This window comes from Myripristis murdjan, chromosome 17, assembly GCF_902150065.1.
Source record: "Myripristis murdjan chromosome 17, fMyrMur1.1, whole genome shotgun sequence".
Lineage (NCBI taxonomy): Eukaryota > Metazoa > Chordata > Actinopteri > Holocentriformes > Holocentridae > Myripristis > Myripristis murdjan.
In genome coordinates, this window is record NC_043996.1 from 24,703,299 (window position 1) to 24,719,874 (window position 16,576).

The following is a 16,576-nucleotide window of genomic DNA, read 5'->3' on the forward strand; positions in this document are numbered from 1 at the left end:
TATCCAGACATACAGCTGCATGGCACTGGGGCTGGCCTGGTTTAACAGTCAGTTCAGATTCAGGTCAGTCAGCTTGGTTTTAAGAATCTCTATGTAGCACATTTACTGGAAAATTCCTTGAATAAACTCTGGCATCAATAAACCATTAGTCTTTGTTAAGCTAATGAGTTTCCCTTCATTTGCATGTCAGAAAAATGTATAATGATAGAATTTCCTGGCTGCAAAAATCAACTATTAGTTAATGAAATCCTTTGACTATTAATTTTGCACATCGACTAAAGTCAGGGACGGAGCTCCAACTGATAGTTTCACCATGTGATTTATTTTCCTTGCGTAACAGTGTTGACACCGAACAGTAATCACAAACAGAGGACAAGAGTTGTGCTCAGTAAGACAGGTGCATATCTCTCAGGCTGACATGAACGTTAGTCACCACATCAATATGGTTATTCGTAAGAGGAATAAACAATCGAAGACAGATTCAAGGAAACGAGTCGAGGTTCATTTTAGCCGAGCCATCATACAGACAAGCTTAAGACTGGAGATATTTGATGGTTTTTACACATGCAAATCGAACCACACAGCTGCATGACAGTGCTGGGTTTGAGCAACAGCTTGAATAAATAACGTAGCTGAGATGGTGGATAAAACAAGATACGCTTGGCAACAGATGATACTACCGTGTGCGGTGGCACTGGCTGTTTCCAGTCATCATCCAACCGTAAGTCTCTTGAGATCCTGTCAACAAACTTCTGCCTGTATTGCGAGCTGAGGTTAGGACAGCGCCGTGACACGATTAACAAAACAAACGAAACATTATCCTGCAAAAAAAAAAAAAAAAAAGTCCCCCGTCACATCTCCAGTTGCGAGGCCTATTAGCACAGTGATAGTTTCTCAAAGTGAACAGTATGCTTGCTCTAGTGTAAACAGGATGGTGGTTTGTCCTTGACAAGCTGTTACTTTTTTTTTTTTTTTTTAAGATGGAAGTTTTTTTGATGTGAAACGTAGGATGCAGAAAAAAATAAATAAAAAAAAACAGAGAAGGTGGAACCAAACAAGAGACAACAGAGAGACTAGGTGCCTCATACAAATTCAGAGTCAAGCAGATTCGTGAGGTTTCCTAGATGTGAGAACATAAAAGCAGTGGAATCAAACTTCCACGTGCGTTTACCAGCAAATCGGCTGAATCTTATTGTCTGTCAGTTATTGGTGCATCGCCAGCCTTCATCTGCTCCCACCGTAAGTCGTTGAGCTGCCGCGCACGAGTGTCGACTACGCGAGGGGGAAAGGGAAAACTATTTTTCCTGCGGGCTTATTCCATGCATAATCACACTCTTGTTTCAAGGTTAAGCATGTCAAGAGCAAAGTCAAGAACGTGCCGAATTCATTCAAACAACAAACATGACCCCATGAAGCCGAGGGAGAGAGAGAGAGAGCGAGAGAAGGAAATGAGCGCCGTGTCCACTGTAACGGGCCGAGCCAAACTAGAGGTGACATTTTCTCATGTGCCGAGACGGAGGAGAGCAGCAAAGAGTTAAGAAATTAATTAATTAATTTAAAAAAAAAAAAAAAAAGACAACTCCAGAACAGTTCGGCAGCCTTTACAACGGTTTTCCTCAGAGAACATCTTGAACTAGTGAGCACGTCAGAAAAGTTAAGGAATGTTACTAAAACGCTTTCTGGGCGCTCCAGAACGTCTATCATTCCCATTCCTTTAAGAAACAGTCTGTTGTCATTCCTGGGTGTGTGTGTGTGTGTGTGTGGGTGTGTATGGAGGGGAGGAGAAGGGGTGAGGGCAGTAGGGATAAATGGTGTGGGGGGATGAGGGCTATGTGAGCAGGTCGGGCTGCAGGCCTATCCTCTGCAGGACGTCCTCAGGCATACACAACACAGGATTTACTGGCTTGATCTGCTCATCGCCAAGCAGGGAGAGGCCCGCCACGCCAAACAGAGTGTGGAAAGGGTCGACCTGCAGAGAGAGAGAGAGAGAGAGAGAGAGAGAGAGAGAGAGAGAACAGACATGTCATCCCTCCACCAGTGACGCTGTCCCCCGCCGGGCCAATCAGTAACAAAAGTGTCACCTTGCTCTGACATGTTGACACAGCGCTCCCCTTAGGCTTATAAGAGCTGAAGTGCTAATCTGGCGACTTGCTTTAGTTTGTATCTTTCACGGCGCACGTCTCAGACATCGCCTGTCAATCAAAACAGTCTGAAGTCTTTTTCTTTTGGATTTTCTCTTGATGGAATCTGAGTTCTTCCAGGCAGCGCTCTTTCATTTGCCAAGGTCGCTATCGCTATTCATGCTGGCGACATCCCCTCCTGTGAGCCGTGAAGACAGACTTTATGTAAGTCCCGCCCACTCCCACAGTTCATCGCTCTCCACTGACTTTGCATTGTGCGAAGGTGCTTCCTTAGATTTCAAAGGATGTCACGTCAAAAGTACGAGCCAGATTGCTTTACACCGGGTTTGACTGGATTCAGAGGAGGACGCCGATTTGTGCAGGCGTGGAGAGCAAAAAACAAGATTACAGTGTCCTTCGTTTATCGCGGGAGTTACGTTCTAAAAATAACCCGCAATAGGCGAAATCCGTGAAGTAGTCAGCTTTATTTTTTACAATTATTATGGATGTTTTAAGGCTGTAAAACCCCTCACTACACTTTATACACTTTTCTCAGACAGGCATTAACATTTTCTCACTTTTCTCTCTTGTTTAAACACTCAAAGTTCAAACCTTCCTAGAAAAATAAGTCCAGTAAAAAAAAAAAAAAAAAAAAAAAAAAAGCATGCAAAATTGAACTAAAAAATCTGCGAAACTGCGAGGCCGCGAAAGGTGAACCGCGTTATAGCGAGGGACAACTGTGTATTTTTTTGGTAAAATTGTGTCCCAATGATTGTGTATTGCCGTTTGTGACGTGGTTTTTGGAGTGTGACGTATTGCGCTCTGTCTCTATAGGATCTCTCTCAAGGAAGAAACTACCAGACAGTTTAGAGCAGTAAATGTTAAACCCTTAATGTACTGCCTGTGTACACTCATTAATTTACATTAACATACCATGAATTATTATTTTAATTAGGACACCATGCAGATGCATTGTTCCACCAAGTTTTGTCAAATCCTATCATAAATGTCTGAGCTACCAAGGGGAATTTTCCTCCTCATCTGGTTCTGAGTGAACTGTAGTGCCACGTTTTTATGCCCTGATCAAAAAGGTAAAGGCACCACTTCGCATTTTGGGTGCAGAGATGGGGAACAGGGCCAAGTTCCCCGAGGCTGCCCTCATTTTGTGTCCTACATGAGCCGTGCAGCTCACCATGTCTCCGGGTCTGTCGGCGAAGCCTCCGGTCTCCTCATCCTGGCAGGCCAGAATGAAAGAGCTCAGCTTGGCCTTGTCGATCCAGTGGATTCTGCCGATGATCTTCAGCGAGGCCAACACCCACCACGAGTAACACACATCCGGAAGCTACGAGGAGAAAACAGAGCTGGTTTTCATATAAGTAACTGCACTTGTAGTTGGAGAAGTTCAACTTTAAATTCAACTTTGCACGGTGTTGTCAGTTTGTTACGTTTTTGACTACCAGCTATTTTTTAGTTGTAAAAACCAAAGAAGAGAGCTCAGATTTTTTTTTTTTTTATTCTTTCATTTCATTTTTATGTATTCCTTTTCTGTGGAAAACTCCAGTTCGGGTGTTTGGGTTGGGTTGAAAGCAAAACTGAGTGAAAATGTGGGGGTGATTGACATGAATACAAAATCAAGTTAACATTCCTTGCTCTTGTTCCTGTGATGAACGCAGACGGGTTATTTGGTTTGACTTGGGTTTTCTGGCAGGCGGCTGTCGGAGCGTGGCCATTAGAAACACGGAGTCTACCCCCGCCGCTTTATTTCCAATAAAACACAGTTTTTGTTTAACGCTGTAAGTTGTCTTTGTGGGGATTCTGGCACGTGCATCCAAATTCAAAACTGCTTGGCATCAGATCCTGTATTAAATATACAATTTGGTGCCAAAACATGACTGCATGCTTGTACGGCTGGCTTGAAAAAACTTCCATAAACGATCATAAAAACACTGATTTTTATATTATGTGACAGCTCGGTTGAAAATGAAATCATTTGCTTTCAAAGTACTTCCACCTCTCCTGCGTAAATTCAGTTAGCAGAAGTACGTTTTTCCTCAGGGTGGCTTTGCTGCACTTCTGACTCTTCCGATGTGAACTGGATTTACAAAGTCACTTCCCCGATACATTATGATACATAAATCAGTCGTCAGCAACGTAACACAACTGGGAGTTTGACTGTTGTGTTTAGTTAAAGATGAGTCAGTGGTATTTCTCCGTGGTGATTCAGCGTATGGGACTGCACCAACCTTCTCCGGTCGACCGTTGAGGCCGCCGGACGGCAGCTGTCTCTCGCAGAGCCACCAGCCCAGCAGGTCGGCGTTCACCTGGTGCAGCTGCCCCGTGAGCGACAGGAAGCCCGTGCAGCAGTAAATCTGACGCACGGAAGGAAAGAGCAGACACAGGTTGTGGGAAGAAGACTGTGGAGGTGAAGATGACCTCACCTGTTGAGTAAGTGCAGTGTGTTTTCTTGTGTGTCCCTGAGCCAAACTCTACAAGCGTCTTCACCACAGAGAGGCCAGATTTCAGCATTTTAGCACCAAGGGGCGGTAAAAAACACAATCCTGCAAAAACACTCGTCATCCTGCAGCTTGGGCAAACCTGATCCCGTCAGTGTGGGGGATTGATAACATTTCAGTTATTAGTCAGCCTTTACCTCACAAGGCCAACCTGCAGCCCCATGATGCTGTTTTATTGCCCTCTAAACGGATTAACAGCGCTGGAGGTATTGAAATGACTCTGTGGTAATTTGTGACCCGTGGCATTTGAATTTCAATTCTTATTACCTTTTGTCCTTAGACTATCATGACCTCTATTTTTTCCATACCATCATTTTTTGTTGACACGAGTAGAACATCCAGCACTTTCTTTAGATAACACACTGATTAAAATTAGATTGTCTTATTGTCTTTTCAAAGAGAGTAAAAGTCATGAATAACGTTTTAAACAATCAATAATATGATTCTGCAGTACAACCTGTGCTGCTACAATGTGTTTTTGAAGGAGGGAAAAAAAAAAAAGGTACTACAGCAAATTACTTCCAAAACAGTACGCTCATTAGGGAGAACAAAGTCAGGTCATTTTTAAAAGTAAAACATAAAACCCCGACTCCTCTGGTGTTTATTGATTGTTGGAGCTTCGAGGTGGAGTGAACTAACCTGGCCTGCGTGAGACTCTGAGCCGGGCCTGCAGCCAAATCCTCCGTCGAAATTCATACAAGACAAGACAAATTCGACCGCTTTGTCAACATTTATCGTGTCCATCTTGCCCTGGGACAGAACAGAACAGCAACCATCAAATGCACAAATAATACATCACGGTGCAGTTTATGAATAAGAAACGCCGGCGGTGTTGTTAAAAATGATGCAACCTGAAGCAACGCCGCACACATCATGTACATACCAGCAGCGCGAGGGTAGCAACCGCACAGAAGGAAAACCTTGTGTCTATTTCTCCTGAAGAGACAGAACAGTCGCTGAATAAAACAATATCAACATTTATACATATATTTATACCACACGATTATGTACATAAACATCTCTTCACTGGGATTTTAGCTTGCAAACACTCTCCAAATTAAGATTACAATCATATCTGCATTTAAAAATATCCACACCACCCATTACTTTGAAAAGTGCTTTAGAATGAAAGTATAAATTATATTTTCAGTACATTTCTGTACATATCTAAGTCTTGGTTACCCCATTTGTCCCCTGCAAACGAGCCGTCTTCCTGCTGCAGGCCTTTGACGTACTCCACCACCTTGTCCACGTCGATCACACTGACGCTGTCGTACAAACACAGAATCTGAGGGACGGATCAAATATACAAAACAAAGGATGAACACAGGAGACAGCAAGCTTCACTTCAGATCTGATTCTAACAGAGACAAACTGATTCTTGATGGGTCTAACTGGGACTTTATATAAAAATGTCACTTATGTCAAGGACACAACGGGACAAAAGGATTTTTCTAATATGCTCAGGAACCGAGTCGACTCTACAGAATGAAATATACAGAAAACAGAGAGGTATAGAAATCCCAGACTAAAGCTCATTCAAAGTCTTTTCATCTGAGGTTCAAACCAGGTTTTCACTGTATAAGAGCCACAACACGAGCTCTGCTGTCGTTTCTGCCTTTCTATAAGCAAGAGCATCACTTTGACTGTCACCCTGCTCACTGGCAAACATACAGAACTCAAAGAGCATTCATAGACTTCCACCATGGTACACACACACACACACACACACACACACAAATCATAAGCAAATGCTTGTATGCTTATAAAAATGCACATAAAAGTATATTTAAAATGTATGTCGCGGCGTTGAGAGGGGTAAAATATAAGCAAATAAATCACTTTAGGATGGAAGTTGCTATGACAACCAGAGCATGTGGCAGCCCAGTGGCTCGCCTGGCGTATTCACACGTCATCCCGTCTCTCTCCCCCTGCCTTTCACAAAAACATAACTATAATCATGATCGATTCATCTTTCCGCTGACTGCTGCCCGAGTCGCCGATGAGCACGTGAGTGAGTGCGCGCGGCGGCGGCGGTCACCTGCACGGCGCTGAGGGTGTAGAGCAGGTGAGGGTCGTGTCCGATGCTGGCGCTGATGCCTCCGCACTCGTGCTGGCAGGCCTTGATGAAGTCCGTGATCTCCTGGCGGTTCATCCTGGGCAGCTGGCCCATCAGGTCCATCACCGTCAGGCCCCAGTAGATCCCACTCATCCTCAGGTACTCCGACAGCGTGTACTCCTGCACGCACGCACACACACACACACACACACACACACACACACACAGGAGGTGACTCAGCTGCTTTCACAACGGGAGAAAGGAGCTTTTCCTTTTATTATTACCATTATCATTGTGATTACATGCTCAGTGATTATAATCAGTGTTTTGCATTAGAGCACAAACCATAAAGTGTATAATTTCTTTTCCAGTGTGCAAAACTGGTGAAATATAAGCTTATTCACCATTAACAGAATTCAATTGTGCAAAGATTAAAGCTTCTCTGGTCTTTTTTTGTGCTTAGGTTCACTTCAGCCCTTTCTGTGCACTGATACAAAGTCATAAATATAATAAAACAATTAAGGATACACACATATTTGCATTGTAAAACTCACATAGTCGTCCTTCTTGGAGCCGTAGGCAGCGATGTAGTCCGCATGTTTGTCCAGCAGCAGAGAGCTGGGAGCGTCAGGCTTGATGACAACATCTTTCACTTGGGTACCCTGGGATTACACAACACACAGCGAAACAGTCACAATCTGGGACTAGGATTACACGGGAAAAAATACAGTTATATCCGCATACAGCGACGATGTTTTTTTCACTGGGCTGAGCGAAGTTGTTACCCGGCTTTGTTGACAGCTAAGGGCTAACAGGGCTAAGCTAGCGACTTTCCAGCCTCCTAACTCGCTCTTTCACAGATTAGCGGGCAAAGTTTGAATAAAACGGACACTCGGCGCCGTCCAAACAGCCTTGGCTACGACATATGGAGCGCTAGTGCAAATGACAGCAACATTTAATCGGGTTTGTTTGTAAAAGTTAGCGGGTTACCATTCTGGAGGTTTTCGCATGATCAGGCGTCGCAGATTCTGCACGTCACACGTCGGCAACGTCATCGACTCCGCCTGCAAGTCCTCCTTCACGTAAAAATAAAATAAAATAAAATAAAATAAAATAAAATGAATTAAAATAAAAAGAAATAAAATAAAATAAAATAATTAATACACACTAAAATGGAAAAAATGAAATCCTTTTTCGCATGAATCCCAAATTTTCCGATCATTAAAATCAACCAAAGTGCAAAGACAATAATTTTTTTTGCAGTAAAATGTCAAAATAATCTAACACACTTTTCTGACACATTTGAAACTGGCGGTCATGTGTGCTGTGTGTCTGCAGAGGACACACAGCGGGGTTTATTGCATAGCCTCAGGGGGCCTCATGAACAAAATCAGGAAGGTTTTAAATCAGCTATAATTTAATTCATTATAATGATACAAAAAAACAAATTTGTATGAGTCATCATTTTAGCATTATGTTTTAATCTCATTTCTTCTATTTATTCGTGCTCATATAGCCTATAAATAATCCGATGCTTAGCCAGAGTAAATTTTCAGTCAGGGCCTTGAGGGTAAAATAATTTCAAATGGGCTCTGGCTGTAAATTGATAGATATATAGATAGATGTACTTTATTAATCCCAAACTGGGAAATTCTTGAAATAAATCAGCTTGGAGGTTCAGAACAACAGGGGTCCTCCTTAGGTGAAAATACCAGATAGTGTTCGTGCATCACTGAGAAAACCCAGGTGAATACAACATCCAAACATCACACAGAATAGACCACGGCTGGGAATTTAACCTGCAACCTTGTCACTGTGAAGTGACACAGAGCCCCAGGAGAGTATTTTTAAACAATGGACCATTAATGCAACTCTCACTTCTGCTGACTTTAGAAACAGGAGTCATGATTGTCTCCTTCAGCTGAAAATGTGAAAATTCTCTTTGGGTACACTCGTGATCATGTGCTTCCTACCTCAGGCCCTTGGGCAAAATAAAACAGAGTTCAAGTTGCAGGCGGTGCAGGAATGTGGTGAGTTTCCAGATTATTCCATGAGCTACCTGTGTTTGCTCCCCGGTGCTCCACAAAAATACAACTTACCATTACAGTTGTATCTGTATCCACATTTTCCAGCCTTGCAGAGGTTTTGAATTTTATTGGGTTTGCCTAAGGGCACTAAGCCCTTTCCTCTATCAGGTGGTAATTTAAAATGACAGCTGTGTCAACATCACGCATTTTTTCCCACAATTAGTTGTTTAATAATGAATACAGGAGACAATGTCCACTAATTTTTCCCCCTCATACTATACAGTTTATTAAAATGACCAACACACATTCATCATGTAGCTGAGGTATAATTGTAGCAAAGTGTTCATAGTGGCATTCCAGATGTGGGCTATTTTACATTTCTTTGACTGATTACAGTTTTCATAAGAAGGACGGCACCCCAATGACCCAAAGGGAAAAAAAAAAAAAAAAAAAAAAAGAGCAAGGCATGATGAGTGATGAACTGTAAGGCAACCAACATATTATTATGTATCCTGACCTGATATGATCAAATCTATTCTATATATTACAAAAGTTACAACAAAATGATGGCATTGACATGGACGACAAATGTATTCAGACATGCAGAGTTCATTTCTTGAATTTTCCCAGGTGTTCGCGGGCAATGATAAGTCTCTGGATCTGAGCAGTGCCCTCGTAGATCTACAAAAGCAGACAAAAGATTGCAAAATTAAAATGATGCAACGTTTTCCAAAAACACTTGATGTTGCCAGGAGCGGTAAGGTGTGAAAACGCCGCCAACCCACCTGGTAGATCTTGGCATCTCTCATCAGTTTCTCCACCGGGTATTCGCTGTTGAAGCCATTGCCTCCAAATATCTGGACGGCGTCACTGGCCACTTGGTTGGCGATGTCTCCGGCGAAGGCCTTGGCGATGGACGCGTAGTAGGTGTTCCTGCGGCCCTCGTCCACCTCCCAGGCCGACCGCTGGTAGGCCATGCGGGCCAGCTCCACCTTCATCGCCATCTCAGCCAGCAGGAAAGACACCGCCTGGTGCTGTAGGCAACAAAGACAGAAATCTGTTGAGCACAGGCCCGTGTCCAATTCTCACAGTGCAATTATCTGGCCAACAAAATAAACAAAACTAGTAAGTCTGTTCATAAAACTTCTTAACAGCATGAATAAAGTAATGCAATGGTCCTGAGGGCCTAAATCTCAAAACTTCTTCAAAGTGCTGAATACAACTTTGTATGTAGTAAACATAACTAACTGTGGTTGAACATCTTTGTACTTTGAAGACTGTAGTTGCATGGTCACCTGGCAAAAATGATAATAATTAAGATAATAAAAGCAAACGGATTCCTTTTTATGTGTTTCTACCATCTTTCATCTCCACCAGGAGCCAGCCAGAGGGGATCATGCGTTCTGTCAGTGCGTGGATGTATCTGTCTGTGTGTGTGTGTGTGTGTGTGTGTGTGTGTGTGTGTGTGTGTGTGTATCTGTCTGCAGCCTTTCTCACACATCACTGGTCCTAGTATTTTTTGTGCAGTTATGACCGTATGATCAATGACCTCTTGCGGTTGTGGTGATTCAAAATATCTGAAAAACCTGTTTTATACCTCAACTGAGTGCTTACTCCTCCCTCCCTTCATATGGCCAGTAGGGGCCACAAGTGATCAACTACTGCTTCAGTCTGGAATGATGTTTTTATTTTTCCATTTCTTTCTGCTAGGGACAACCAATTATGTCCTGTTGCCACAGATTTAAAATGTGGTTACAATCGTCTTCTTGCCAGAGATTCAAAAGTTAACTAAATGCCAAGGCACGTTGGTTGGCAGATTCTTTTTTTTGGCATTTTCGCTTCAAAACTGACATTGCTGTTTTGGAATTGCTCCTGTCCAGATTTGCATGCCAAGGTAAGACAACTGTGACTTGTAGTCATTCAAACATTACTGCATTGTGGTCGTTTAAAAGCGTTCAATAATGGCAGCAAGCTGCTCAAATGGAATCATTTACTTTTCTGCTGCTGCCTTAGAAATAATGAACAGTGTTTCCTCTGAATTGATTTAGCAGTGAGGCAAGAAAATTACCACCACTGCAAGAAAAAATGTTAAATCAAAATAAGCACTGTAATTTAGCCTTAACACTATCTACAACTACACTAAGTATAGTACAGATGCTTTAGAAGTAATTATTATAATAATTAACATGTTTGACAGTAGAACTACAACTTTATAACTTAATACTTAAGGCTGAATTATGCTTCTGCGTAAGAAGAGCGTACGGAGGTTGTGCGAAGCTTACGGGGGTTGTGTGACCGCCGCACAACTGCCGCGCGCCTCCCAAAAATTGTAACTACGCGGACCCTACGCAGCCCCACAAGAGCTGTGATTGGTCCGCCGAAGTACATAATTTCCGGCATTTCGTTGCAACCGGCATTACATCCTGTTGTTGTGCTGGCCGGCAGCGCCATTTTTAAAACAACTGTTGTGTCTCGACTCGTCGGTTGTGTTTGAAAACTTTGGAGAATGCTGGATCTCGCGGAAGAACGCCTGGCCGAGGAGGTGCGCAAGTACCTGCACCTATATGACTCGTCCTCTCGCCATTACAAAGACGTACAGAGGAGCAGCGACCATACGTCATAGGGTCTACTTTGGTGGGCGGAGAATTGCTCAATGTGTTTCGCAGAGGTATGTTGGACACACATGCGCTGCGTAGGAAATGCGTGCTTCGCACAACCCCCGTACGCGGAAGGATAATCCGGCCTTTAGACTCAACCACTGACAGATATGGGACACACTTAGAAATACTGCCCAAAGCACCACAGCTGCATTGAAATTACAGAGAAAGCGCTGTAATGAATTTGAGTTACATGACCAACCTCTGCAATGAGTCTGCCAAAGGTCTTCCTCTCCAGTGCGTAATTGGTGGCCTCGTCGAGGGCTCTCTGCGCCAGGCCTGTTGCTCCTGCTGCCACCTGAATGACATTAATAAACATCATGAATGTGTATATTCATAAACACACACACACACAAAAAATTCAAGGATATTGAATTTAATGCATTAAAAAAACCTGCAAAATGTTGAATTCTCGTAATGGAATCTCAGATTTTCTACTCAATTAAGGCCATTTTTAATGAGAATGTGTATGAGTGTTATTTGAGAAGGTGGTGGTGACAAAAATTAATAAGTAGTACTAAAAAATGCATTCTGCCTAAGTACGGAAAAAAAATGTCAGTTTGTTAGGAAAAAATGCCTTATCAGTTTGGAGGGTCTTTACAATAGCAACTGTAGTGCCTTCTTTCACTAACCAAGTCAAGGTTACTGTGTTGTATCACTGGTTTATAATGAGCTGCACAAGAGATGTAAACTTTGTGAAAATGCCAAGGATTTTCATAAGTCAATATGCTGTTCTCCCCGGGAAGCTGACTTACTGGTGGCCTGGTCTTGTCAAAGGCCCCCATGGCGATTTTGAAGCCAGCGCCCTCTCCGATCAGGACGTTCTCTTTGGGTATCCTTACATCTTCAAAGGTGATGCCTCTGGTGTCAGAGCACCTCTGGCCCATGTTCAACTCCTACAGGGACAGATACAGAGACACAGACACTATGATTTGCATTGAACAACGTCAGTCAGTAGGAGAGTGCAGCCTAGCAATGCTTAAATGGTCATGATGAGCCATATCTATATCCAACTGTGACCCAATGACAAAATTTTATAAAACAACAACAGCTAGTCCTGGGCATATATACATTTTCTGATTTTGACCATTCAGGATAATCCCTATTCACTCCTTCAGTGTCATTTAAGACCTGTCACCTTTGAGCAGCCAGTGGAGATCCTGTGGGTTAATATGCCACTAATTCCTTGCCTAGGCTACATATTTGTTCTGGCCTTGTGGTGAGAAAAATAATTTTTTTTTTTAAAAAAGTGTTTTGAGGGTTGGGAATGTACCCAATATAACAAAACAAGTTCAAAGCCATTGCTGAGAAAAGCATTGATCCTGAACTCACCTTTCTTCCAACCTGAATTCCCGGAGTATCGGCGTCAACAATGAAACCGGTAAATGCCTTGCTGGCTGGGCATTTAGGGTCTGAGTCAGTGCGGGTCAGGAGGAAGTACCTAAGAATATGGAGAAAACAGGATTATATCTCTTTCGGACAAATGTAAGTGCAGATGGTGTACGTACTCACAATGTGTAAGCCTATCTGCAGTCTTTGTTTATAGTAACAGTGGCTTGATATCTACACACACAGCAGTATTTGACTACACACCAGTTAGCTTTCCCACCGTTGGTGATCCACATCTTCTGTCCATTAACGATGTACTCATCCCCTTTCTTTACAGCCCGGGTCTTAATGCCTGCCACATCTGAGCCTGCACCAGGCTCTGTCACACAGTATGCCTGCCAAAACACACAGCACAGGTTAGTTAGTTTAAAAAATAATACCGGTGTGCTCCTAAGTGCTAAATGCTAATAAGGATGCCCCTCACCTTCTCACCTTTGCTTTATCTCTGGTTTGTCTGTACACAATGACGGGCATTAAGAATGGGAATCAAGAGGGACGCCTCCAACATGATACTTGCTTGCCAATTCAATATATATGGCACCTAAAACATGACGGCCTTTCCAGCTTGCTTCATTTGCATAACTGTAAGAGGAGGCCTTTTCCCCTGTGTCCTAATCATCTTGTGACCCCCCAAAAACTATCTCATGACCCCTTGGAGGGTCCCAACCCTGAGATTGAGAACCACTGGAATAGAGGAATGAGGAACAGATCTCTTGTACACAGACAACCGGTGGGGAAAAACTGAATATAGGTCAGCTTTCCGTGAAGACATGGTAAAATTAGGCACTTACACACATGAGTGGCTCCTCAGTCATTCTTCCAAGGTACTTCTTCTTCTGCGCATCATTACCAGCGAGGATGACAGGCATTTGCTGCGTGGATATTATCGACAACAATTAATTCTAATGGATCAGCAACCACAACGATATCCAACCACTATAAACAATCTGGTGTTTGAAGCGTTATTTTGATAACAGTAGAAAACGAAAAACAAAATATTCAATAACAACATTGAATTTAACCCCTAGCACAGTATGTTTATTTTATATATGAAGAACATCATGCCAAAGCAAACCTGAAATAAGAAATTTTATTTAAATGCACTGTTGGACCATGCAAGAAAGGCTTGTTTGAAAGACCTGGATGTGATATATAGGTAGCATATCGCCCTGAGATATGTAACTGTTTTGCATTCAACTCATTCTTGCTTGAAGCCTTGCTCTTAGAAAAGAGTTGTTGTGCTGGTGTGTCGTAAAACTTTAACTTACACCTAGAGAGTTTGCCTCGATAGCAGTCTGTACTCCTGTGCAGCCGTAGGCCAACTCTTCTGTGATGAGACAGGCATCAAAGATGGACAGGCCCATGCCACCTGGACAGAAAGCCACAATGGTTAATGCCACACCAAGCTCAAAATGTGGCAGATAGGGTTACACATGAAACAAAACAAACAAAAAAAAAAAATTGTCAGTAGCCAAGGAACCAACATACCGCAGTCCTCTGGAATATGAGAATTCATCAGACCAAGCTCCCATGCCTTCTTAATGATGGGGAAAGGATACTGTAAAACGAAAGGATCAAACCAATCAATCTGAGTTGACAGACTGCATGAATGTGCACTAATTAAACTGTTGATTTAACTGCAGTAATTTATACCTGTAGGACTTGACAACTCAACAGTGCAATATCCCTGTGCATACATGTGTATATAGGTTTACTTTTATAACATGTGCTCAATTTGTAATTTCTGTGTTTACTGCTGTAATATTTTGTCCGATTAGTGCACACAAATAAGTAAAGGCACATATTTCTTAATTCTTTTTCTATTTCTGATGATTTAATGCAATGGAAAATTGTGCTACAAGCTGCAGGGGATCAGCTGTACTCACTTCACCACTTTTATCATAACCTGGTGCGGCAGGAACAACCTCTTCACGGGCAAACTTCCTCGCCAGCAGCTGGAACTCCTTCTGTTGTTCTGTCAGCTCTGTTGGGTGAAGCAGGGATGAGGGCCCATCAGAAGGTCAGGTCAACACAGGTTAAAAATAACCCAGAGGCACTTAGGATTTTGCATCCCACTCACCAAAGGAGTAGCCCGGAGATGATTTCTGGGCTCCGGTGGCTGCCTTTGCACTGGTTGCTGCGCTGGAGCTCTGCAGCCGGATGCCAGTCCGCACACTGGCCTTCAGTACCTGGACGAGACGGAAAACAGCGCATTTTGTGGCTCTGTCCCAATTCAAAGGCTGTACGCTACCTAGGTCGTATTTGTTGGCTGCTTACGTCACGGCGGCGCGACAAGTGCTGTCCCAATTCAATTTTACCGCGCAGGGTCCTGCAAATGCAGCCCACAGATGCAGCCTATTTCTGACTAATTTGCAGGATACACCTCCACGATGCTTCGCGGCCAACATTACAGCCTACTTCCATCTGATTTGATATGGGCTAATAAGGAATATAAGGAATAAATGCCAGAAGAGACATTTAAACAGTGAATTAAAAGGTTGATATATATATGGTAACCTTGAATTAAAAGGTTACTACATAACAGTGAAATAAAAGGTTACTATATATATAGTAACCTTTTAATTCACTGTTTAAATATCTGTTCTGGCATTTATTCCTTATATTCCTTATTAGTGCATATCAAATCAGATAATGTGTGATATGCATGTGTAAACAGAATAATTCAAAGAACTTGTAATTGACTTTTTTTCTTGTCTTTGTGTGTGTAATCAACTTATGAATTTTTATAGTGATATCGGAAAGTCAAATTTTGAACCCCTTTCCCCTGTGTGTTAAAAAACAGTGTTTTTTGGTAATATGCGGTCATAAATAGGTGATTTTCAAAACTTTCCACCAATGGGATTTCTTGGGACTTTTTTTCCCTCACTCAGGACAAACTGAGGATACAAAATCAGTTGACTTTGCTTCTCTTGCAATTTGTCCTAGGTTTTTTCATAAAATGACTGGACTATACGTGGGCACCGTAGGCTGCGACCTAGTAGTCATCTAGCCCTTCGATTGAGACAGACCCAGTATCTCACCGCGGCCTCACCTTCATAAGGACACTGCCACACGGTGCCCTGCCCGGAGAGAGAGCACAGGGCACCGCTCCAAGTCCTGTCAAACGTAGCAGCTATTGACAAACATTAAAGCGGGTTGTGTAAGGCCGTCGTTACATCACGCAGGATCGATCAAATACGTAACGTCATCTTTCGTCGCCATAATGTAGGATGTTTTGATATTTCGATGCAGGCAAATTCGTCGTTTCACCAACATTTATTGCATCCTCTAAGTCAAGACACTGATTTTAAACACACAGCAACATTAAATACTACCTGGCACTGTTAGCTAACCGAGACGCTAACCGACGACGGGCTGGGAAAGCTGCGTCTTGTTTGGCCGTAAACAGCAAAACTAAAGGTGGCAAACGACGACAGCCGCGTTTCTAATGCTCGTTACCTATAAGAATGGATTATAACGTTGTATTAGAGTACAATTTACCTTGTTAAGCAGCATTGTTGTTCTCCTAGTGACCGCGATAGATGCCGCCGCGAACTTGACCAGTTCAACACCACCTTTGTCCCACATAGAAATGAGCGGACGTCCAGCCAATCACAGCGGCGGATTCAGTCATGTGACGTGCGTAGACCAACGAGGTGACTTCTGACCTACTTTCTTACCTAACCCCCCCGCCCCCATGTTTCACAACCACAGAGGCTGCTGCTAATCTAACGCTAGTGTCAGGATTAACACTACTAATAATAATTACATAAATGTGCACATGCATTCTCTCACCTTGTAAATTATACAG

General features: G+C 42.8%; 2 protein-coding genes across 2 annotated transcripts; both read right to left on the bottom strand.

Annotated features, from left to right (window-relative positions):
- Positions 1-300: 300 nt before the first annotated feature.
- Positions 301-7,759, bottom strand: rabggtb (Rab geranylgeranyltransferase subunit beta). Its single transcript, XM_030075303.1, has 9 exons — positions 7,683-7,759; positions 7,247-7,354; positions 6,675-6,872; positions 5,816-5,921; positions 5,517-5,569; positions 5,273-5,383; positions 4,364-4,489; positions 3,313-3,462; positions 301-1,969 (listed from the first exon to the last, which is right to left on the bottom strand). The coding sequence occupies exons 1-9, from the start codon at positions 7,683-7,685 to the stop codon at positions 1,829-1,831; spliced, it is 996 nt and encodes a 331-aa protein (XP_029931163.1). The 5' UTR covers positions 7,686-7,759; the 3' UTR covers positions 301-1,828.
- A 1,220-nt stretch (positions 7,760-8,979) lies between these two features.
- acadm (acyl-CoA dehydrogenase medium chain) lies at positions 8,980-16,403 on the bottom strand. Its single transcript, XM_030075301.1, has 12 exons — positions 16,267-16,403; positions 14,846-14,954; positions 14,652-14,749; positions 14,254-14,323; positions 14,034-14,134; positions 13,557-13,637; positions 12,970-13,100; positions 12,709-12,817; positions 12,132-12,272; positions 11,579-11,674; positions 9,505-9,753; positions 8,980-9,400 (listed from the first exon to the last, which is right to left on the bottom strand). Exons 1-12 carry the CDS (start codon positions 16,351-16,353, stop codon positions 9,329-9,331), a joined length of 1,344 nt encoding a protein of 447 aa, XP_029931161.1. The 5' UTR covers positions 16,354-16,403; the 3' UTR covers positions 8,980-9,328.
- Between the last annotated feature and the right edge of the window lie 173 nt (positions 16,404-16,576).

Coding starts and splice junctions, on each gene's coding strand:
- rabggtb (XM_030075303.1), bottom strand. Junction 6,873..7,246: donor GCTCCAAGAAGGACGACTAT/GTGAGTTTTACA, acceptor GCGTGCGTGCAG/GAGTACACGCTGTCGGAGTA. Junction 3,463..4,363: donor TCAACGGTCGACCGGAGAAG/GTTGGTGCAGTC, acceptor TTCTCCTCGTAG/CTTCCGGATGTGTGTTACTC.
- acadm (XM_030075301.1), bottom strand. CDS start 16,353: ATGTGGGACAAAGGTGGTGTTGAACTGGTCAAGTTCGCGGCGGCATCT. Junction 14,955..16,266: donor CAACAATGCTGCTTAACAAG/GTAAATTGTACT, acceptor CGTCTCGTCCAG/GTACTGAAGGCCAGTGTGCG. Junction 13,101..13,556: donor CTGAGGAGCCACTCATGTGT/GTAAGTGCCTAA, acceptor GTGTTTTGGCAG/GCATACTGTGTGACAGAGCC.